Below are 8,074 nucleotides of genomic sequence, written 5' to 3' on the forward strand. Positions count from 1 at the left end.
GGCTCTAGCGCGCGTTACCTTCCGCAGCCACGTCGAGGCTTCCAGATGACGTTCACGAGGATCCGCCGTTATCCTGCGGTGAAGCCTCTTTCTCCCGACTTTAAAAAAGTGAGTTGTAGTGCGCCTTTTCCTGCTGTCCCGCGGTAATTCGGAGTACGTGTGGGAGGATGTGAGGTCACTGCGGTCGGCACTGGTCAGGAAAAGGCGTGCTAAGGGGGAGTGGTCAGCGGCTTCGGTCAAGCCGCCTCCGCCATTTGCGCGCAGTCCGGCAGCTGGGGCAGCGCGGCGGAGCGGCTTTTTTTTTTTATTTCCCCAGTGACAGTTTGCGCAGGAACGGAGGACCGCAAAAGTGGCTGGTGACTCCTTGCGGTGGGCAGCTACCGTGGCCGCATAATGGCGGTGCTGTACGCTGCAGGCTGGCAGAGGGCAGAGCTGTTTGTGGGCTGCTGCCATGGCTACGGCCAGATGTGGGTTGGCTCCTTGGGATGGGGCACAGGGCACAGAGGCGGTCATCGCCGCCGACACCTCAGAGGCATGATGGGAGATGTAGGCACAGAGTGGCCATGCAGAGTGCCCATGCAGATGTAGGGTCAGGAAAAGGCGTGCTTAGGGGAGTGGCCAGCGGCTTCGGTCAAGCCGCCTCCACCATTTGCGCGCAGTCCGCCAGCTGGGGCAGCGCGGCGGAGCGGCTATTTTATTCCCATAACTACATTTCGCGCAGGACCGGAGGACCGGAAAAGTGGCTGGTGAGCTACTGTGGGTGTGGGTGGGCAGCCAGCTGGAGGGAACCGGCTGCCAGAGGGCAGCAAGCGAGGGTGGGCGGTCATCTTCCAGCGGCCACCCGGCAGCAGGTGAGGGAAGCCCCTTTAAAATGGTTCACTACACTCCCCTGCCCTTCCGATGCGGAAAGTAACGAGCCCCGTTCTCTCTGCTTAGCCCCTGAATAGGTATCAGGCATGGGGCCAAAAGGGCGGGGCGTGACATGGAGACACCATGAGATCCTAGATGTGCTGGACATTTGGGGAGAAGAAAGGATTCAGCAGCAGCTGAGGGCTAGCCACCGCAACTTTAATGTGTTTGAAGAAGTGGCACGGGAGATGGCCAGGAGAGGCCATAACCGAACCGCCAAAGAGTGTCGCACTAAAACCAAGAGCTTGCGGTCAGAGTACCGGCGTGTAAGGAACCATAATGAGAGGTCAGGCAACAATGCCACCACGTGCCCCTACTATGAGAAATTACATTCCATTCTCCGTGGGGATACCACGACGCGCCCCAAACGCGTGGCAGGCAGTCTGACAATTACTCGGACACAGTCCACACGTGTAACTTCCCGAGCCACTCAGCCACCACCCTCTCTTCCTGTGGGCTCCCAGGACATGTGTGAGGACGCCAGCGAAACCACCTCACTCAGCAGGGATGTGGACGAAGACACATCAGCTGGTGAGTGTGCCCGTCTGCCTCCCCAAGCCCACCCCTACACCTCCCCACCAACTTCGGCAATGGGACTGCAGAGCCACCCCAAAGGCTTGCTGGTAGGGGGCGGGAGGTGGGGGCACCAGCACAGCATCCCATGCCAGTGGGAATCCTCTCTTCTCCACGCAAAATGCCTGGAGGAGGGGGGCCTGGAAGGGCTGCATTTGAGGCCCCTGCATCTCTGGGGAGGGGAAGCTGCCCTTCCCCCTACCTCCAATGCTTTCTCCTACATGCCACCAGATGATGAAGAATCCGGTAATGTAGCTGCAGACTCTGACAGCGAAGCAGGTGAAGGCACCAGCAGGCAGACTGGACTGAACTGTGAGTATGTGCCCACCATACAGCATCCCCACAACCATGGGCATTGATCCTTGGTAGAGGGTGGACTGGCAAATGGTGAGGTATGAGTGTGACATAGGCCTGACTTTGCCTTGACAGGCCCCCCACAACCCACTGAAGGTGGCTCCAGGGACAGCCCAGATAGAGGACGTGCTCCTGGTGAGTACTCTGCACTCCTCAGGTGTGCATGTGTGCTCCTGCAACCACTCAGACATGCTGGGGACATGGCAGCACTAACACACAGGTGTGTGGCCAGATGTAGGTAGGCAAGGATCTACACGGCACCCTGGCAGGTGCCCTGTGCTGAATGCCCTGAATGGGGGAAGGTGCAGTTAGTGTGGTGGGTGGGTGTGATTGAACTGCCTTCAGTCCATCACACCAACAGGAGGGGAGCAGTGGGGGAAGATCTTGGGAAGGAGCCTGCAATTCCCCAGATGCACCAAGGTCGATGCTGTGGGAGTGGGAGTGGGAGTCAGCATTCCTCAGCCATGGGAACGGCTCTCACAGATAACAGAACAGCAGAAGTCTGGGGCTGGAATGCAATGTTGTGAGTTAGCCACCCACCAGCACCACTGCCAGCTGCTTAGTTGCTAAGGGCAGTTCTAGGCGCACAACCACACCCTTTCGCTGCCAGGCAGGAAGGGGCACTTCACCTGCTGTGCCCTCTTGTGCAATTGGGTGGCTAGATGTGCAGCAGTGTGCTTGCCCAAGGTGGTGGTGTATCTGTATGGCACTGCACACTCCACCTGATCCTCACCTCCCCTGTTCAGTGCTGCCGCATGTGTCTGAATAGCCAACCTTCTCCACACAGATCCAGGGGTGGCAAACCCCAGGGCCACCCTGTCACCTGCCTCTCGCCTTGCAGAGATTCGCAACCGTCGCTCCCAGAGGAGAGGAGGAGATGCTGCTCTGGAGATCATGCGCCAGGCAGCAGCAGACAACGCCCGCATCCTCCAAATCCTTGAGCGTGACTCTGACAACTTCAGCGAATATCTGGACATCGCAAGGCAGCAACTCCAAGTAGATGCTGAAAATGCGGCAGCAATGGTGCGCTGTGTGGATAGGGTAGCCACCTGTCTGGAGGAGCTGGTCGGTGGCATGCGTGGTCTGAGGACTGGCCCCCCTAGGCATAGGGATCGCCCTGTGAGGGCACTGCCTCTTACTGGCCCACAAACTGGTGGAGTGAGAGGCAGGGACCCAGCGGAACACTTACTCCCTGGCCCACTCTGGGAGGAGGCTCCCGAACCCCCACCCCAGAGGGAGGAGACCCCATCCCCACCCCAGAGAGAGGAGACCCCATCCCCACCCCAGAGAGAGGAGACCCCATCCCCACCCCAGAGGGAGGACACCCCATCCCCACCCCAGAGGGAGGACACCCCATCCCCACCCCAGAGGGAGGACACCCCATCCCCACCCCAGGAGCAACCTCTTTGTGCCCCATCCCAGGGGGGGAAAGGCAGGGCAAAAGGCAAGGCAGCCCCACCGGCTGGGGGGCCTGAGACCAGGGCCAAGGCAGCCCCACCGGCTGGGGGGGCTCAGACCAGGGCCAAGGCAGCCCCACCGGCTGTGGGGCCTGAGACCAGGGCCAAGGCAGCCCCACCGGCTGGGGGGCCTCACGGCAAGGGTAAGGCAGCCCCACCAGCTGGGGGGCCTGAGACCAGGGCCAAGGCAGCCCCACCGGCTGGGGGGGCTCAGACCAGGGCCAAGGCAGCCCCACCGGCTGGGGGGGCTCAGACCAGGGCCAAGGCAGCCCCACCGGCTGTGGGGCCTGAGACCAGGGCCAAGGCAGCCCCACCGGCTGGGGGGACTCACGGCAAGGGTAAGGCAGCCCCACCGGCTGTGGGGCCTGAGACCAGGGCCAAGGCAGCCCCAGCAGCGGTGGGGGGGAATGGAAAGGCCAGGAGCAGGCACCTGGAGCCTGCAGCACCTCCCCCTGCAGTGCGTGGGGAACCACACAGCCCACCTGCCAAGCAGCAGCGCAGGGAGTGGCCGAAGCGTAATCCCAAGGAGCGCCAGCCCTACTCCCCATGAAGGGGGGAAGGTAGTATTGAGTGTGGGGTGGAGTGGGGTGGGGTGGGGTGGCTCACCATTCCTCCTACTCCTGCCAGGGACCCTGGCCAAGCACTGCATAGAAGCGCACACACACCTTTAAGCAAAATATATTAGATTTATTTTTTTTTATAAACATTAGAAAATTTGAACTTTTTTATAACAACAACAAAGAAAAGCTTTATTTTTATGAAAACCATTACTTTCTAAAACAGTAATAAAAAAATAAAAACGCCACAGTCAGGGGCCTTGCTGGTCGTGAGCATCCTGCCTGCAGGATGTCTTTATGGCCCGGACGTCCCGCTCCAGGCGGGTGACCCTCCGTTCCAAGGAGCGCACTGCGAAAGGAAAGATGGTATTAGTGATGTATGCTGCAGCACCCCCCCATGAGCACACCAAACACTAGAGTCACTACTTACTTGTTCTGCGCACCGCCCCCTCTAAGCGGCTGAACGACCGCACGAGGTCTGGAGTCACAGCCACAGCAGCTCCATCACCTGTCACAGAAAAGAAGGGGTGTTGAGGAGGTGAGGGATGGGAGTGGGGAGTGCACAACCAGAACTGTAGTGAGGGAGTGGGTGGGCAGGTGGAATGGTGCACAACCTGGCAGGGAGGAGGCCACATACGTGTTCATTTGGATGCCACTAGACTGATGTGCACCACTCCCTCTCCAATGAATGCAGCCTCTTCCCCAAGCCCCCAAACAGAAAGTGCGTGGAACCAGCACCAACCCCTGCTTGTGGTAGGGCTGTGGACTTACCAGGTGGTGCGGTGGGTGGGCTGCAGGGAGGTTGCTCTGGGGGGGCCGCCTCAGGAGGGGGGCCTCCCTCCCCACTGCCCTCCTCTGCTGGGTGCTGCTCCTCCTCAGCTGCAACAGGCTCCTCCTGGCACACAGCCCGGAGGCGGGCACGTTGAAGCCCTGTGAAGGTAATAGGCAGGTATGCATCAGTTAGTGGGCCAGGACATTCATTGCGCAATGAGATGCCACATTGGAACCCACATTACATGGGCATGGTAAGCAGTTCTAGGGGCCACTGCCTACATGGAACCAGGATGGGGGATGGGCTTTGCACCTGGCTGCCAACATGCATTATACATGGGCTGGGATGGAGAAATGACAAGTTGGCCAAGGCACTGGCATGAGGCTGAGTGCAACCACCACACAGAGGGGCAGGCAATGATTATAGCAGGTGGTGCAGGGCAGCTTCAGCATGGCTGCAGTGTTGGGGGATGGGGCACAGTGATACAAAGGGTACTTACTTGTTGGCCGGCGCTCCTCCCACGAGGGTCGCCCAGCCCGATCCCACAACTCGTGCAGGAGGGTGTAGAAGGGGGGCTGGGCTCTCCTAGGAGGGCTACCCCGGTAGCACTCCAGAGCCTCAAAGAAGGCCGCCTTTAGGCCTTTAAACTTGCTCCGGCACTGCTCAGCAGTGCGGGAGTAGCCCGCGATGGAGAGGCTCCTTGCAGCCCTCCTGAAAATATCAATAGTCTGGAGGCTGGAGCTCCTCATGAGGCGCTCCGACCTTCCAGACTGCAGGAGGAGCTCAAGGAGCATCTCCATCTCGGGCTCCTGCCAGTAGGCGACCCTCCGAGGCTCCATCTTGACCGGGGTAGGCCTGACGTACGCGCCCCCTGTTGACGTTTTTCGGAACTGCGTACATGCGCAAAGAAGCGGCCGATGCCAATAAGCACGGTTTGCCCTTCGGAGACATACGCTCCCCCTGTTGACGTTTTCCGAGATTGCGGACGTCCGCAAATAAGCGGACGATGGTGATAAGCACGGTTTGCCCTTCGGGCTACATTTAGGATGATTTCACGTTGCGCAGTTTGACTGGAGTTTATTATTATTACTAATTTATATAGCACCATCACTGTAGATGGTGCTGTACAGAGTAAACAGTAAATAACATGCATGTGGGCGTACATAGCATATATATTATTGCATACATGTGGGCGTACATAGCATATATATTATTGCATACATCTGGGCGTACATAGCCTAGAGTTGATTGCACACAAGTGGGCATACGGCTGTTACTCTGGGGTAAAGGACTGGAAGGACTGCACAGGGGAAGAAGCACAGTCCAATTTTATGAGGCAGGCTGTCAGCGGCGGTTAGCCCACAGGAACTCTCTGACAGCATCCCGCACCTTGTGCCCTTCCCGGGTGTGCCGATTGGCCTCATTGACGTAGGGCTCGCCCAGAGTAGCCAGCTCAACAGAATTGTGCTCCGCCGCCTCCACGAGCATGGCGTGCCCCTTGGTTTCGCAGATGTTGTGCAGGATGACGCAAGCACTGATGACCGAAGGGATGTTTTCTTCGGCCAGCTCCAGGCGCACGCCTATGCTCCGCCACCTCCCCTTGAGGCGGCCCAACGCCTGCTCCACCACAAGGCGTGCTCGCCTAAGACAGCGGTTGAAGTGGGCTTGCTGTGGAGTGAGTGCCCCACCATAGGGTTTCATCAACCACTCACGCAAAGGGTACGCGCCATCCGCAATAATGAGGGGTGGAATCTGCTGGCCGTGCAATCTGATTGTTGGATGGGTAGGCACGAAGACACCTGCATCCATCGTCTCACAGAGGCCTGAGTTGGCAAAGACATAGGCATCATGGTTCTTGCCGCTCCATCCTATTTCCACATTGATGAACCGCCCCTTGTGGTCGCAGGTCCCCTGCAGAATCATGGAGTACTCATCCTTCCTGTTTATGTATTCTGAGGCTTGGTGTATCGGAGATTGGAGAGGAATATGGCTGCCATCCACCGCGCCCACACAATGAGGGAACCCCAGCTCCCCAAAACCATGCATGATCTGTGGGGCAGAAAACACAAAGGGCATATTAGTGACAGCGCCATTGTTCCGAAGTTGCGGACCTCCGCAAAAGTGAGTGCCTGTTCCCAGCGCATTCCCCCACCCCATCCCCCATCCCCCACTCACCTCTGCCACGTTCCCAATCTTGACTGTACGAGATAGGAGGGTCACTTCCATGGCAAAGCACACCTCCAGGACTATTTGTGCCGCCGTAGAGCAGCCTACCCCGAACTGCTCTGCTGTGGTCCTGTAGACGCAAGGGGTAGCCAGCCTCCATAGGGTGATGGCTAGGCGTTTCTCCACTGGGATAGGTCTACGCATGACAGTCAACCTCCTGTCCAGATGCGGCCGCAACTCCTCCACGATTTCAAAAAAGGTGCCCCTGCTCATGCGGAAATGGCTCAGCCATTGCTCATCGTCCCACTCCTTCAGGACAAAGTTCTCCCACCAGTCCTTGCTCCTCGGCCAGACCCAGAAGCGGCGGCGTGTCTCGCGGACGTAGTCGCCATACGCGGCCAGCATGGCTAGCCTCGTTCGGCAGAGGGCGGCCCGCAGCTTGCTGCGGCGGAGTAGCCACCTCCCCAGTTGTTCCCGCAACTGCCGCCGCCTGGCAGCCACCTGTGCACGGAGGCGCTGATACTCCGACAGAAGCAAGATCAGCATGGCTATGGCCGCGCAAAGATCGTCACGGTCCTCGTCAGGGAGCATAGTTGCCCTCTCTTGGCTATCGTTTCCCGCACAGACGCGCACACACAGCCACCTCTGCTGCCCTGATATGCTGCATCCGGACAATGCGCTTCCGCTGGCGCAGCTGTTTCTGCCAGATGTGGGTTGGCTCCTTGGGATGGGGCACAGGGCACAGAGGCGGTCATCGCCGCCGACACCTCAGAGGCATGATGGGAGATGTAGGCACAGAGTGGCCATGCAGACGATTGACCTCGGGTCATATGACACCCGCCACGACCCCCATCAGGAAGTGAGCGCATCAATGTTGACCCTCAACAGCACCAGCAGCACTTCGGCTGGCACTGGCACTGCCGCCGCTGCCGCCGCCAGGGCCGGCGGCGGCATCGCTGACGGCTGCGCAAGTTTGCGGTCTTTCGGACGTGCGCAAACCGTGCAGCGAGCGAAAAAAAAAGCCGCGGCAATCAGGCCGGTGTGGCTGCGCAACCGTGCTCGCGGCGGCAGCAGCACAAATGGCGCAAACTTCCGCCACAAATCGAAGGCAGGTGTGGATGATGAGGCGTCACGGCTGAACGGGAAAAGCCGCTTTCACCGCTCCTCAACGACGGAACACCCGGTACGTCTAGCAACGCCCTGGGAAAACAGCAATTCGGTATTTATGTTTGTCACAGACAACCCATCACATTGTGTGTTTGCTGTAAATAGCTGCAGTTCTGACA

General features: G+C 58.9%; 1 protein-coding gene across 1 annotated transcript; it reads right to left on the bottom strand.

The window, feature by feature from the left end:
• Positions 1-4,334: 4,334 nt before the first annotated feature.
• On the bottom strand, positions 4,335-7,681 carry LOC134401962 (uncharacterized). The gene is made up of 4 exons (XM_063131323.1): positions 6,798-7,681; positions 6,012-6,671; positions 4,622-4,780; positions 4,335-4,358 (listed from the first exon to the last, which is right to left on the bottom strand). Exons 1-4 carry the CDS (start codon positions 7,377-7,379, stop codon positions 4,335-4,337), a joined length of 1,425 nt encoding a protein of 474 aa, XP_062987393.1. The 5' UTR covers positions 7,380-7,681.
• Positions 7,682-8,074: the final 393 nt, after the last annotated feature.

Source organism: Elgaria multicarinata, chromosome 7, assembly GCF_023053635.1.
Source record: "Elgaria multicarinata webbii isolate HBS135686 ecotype San Diego chromosome 7, rElgMul1.1.pri, whole genome shotgun sequence".
NCBI classification, from domain to species: Eukaryota; Metazoa; Chordata; class Lepidosauria; order Squamata; family Anguidae; genus Elgaria; species Elgaria multicarinata.

Coding starts and splice junctions, on each gene's coding strand:
- LOC134401962 (XM_063131323.1), bottom strand. CDS start 7,379: ATGCTCCCTGACGAGGACCGTGACGATCTTTGCGCGGCCATAGCCATG. Junction 4,781..6,011: donor ACACCCGGGAAGGGCACAAG/GTGCGGGATGCT, acceptor TTACCTTCACAG/GGCTTCAACGTGCCCGCCTC. Junction 4,359..4,621: donor CCCACCCACCGCACCACCTG/GTAAGTCCACAG, acceptor TTTCTGTGACAG/GTGATGGAGCTGCTGTGGCT.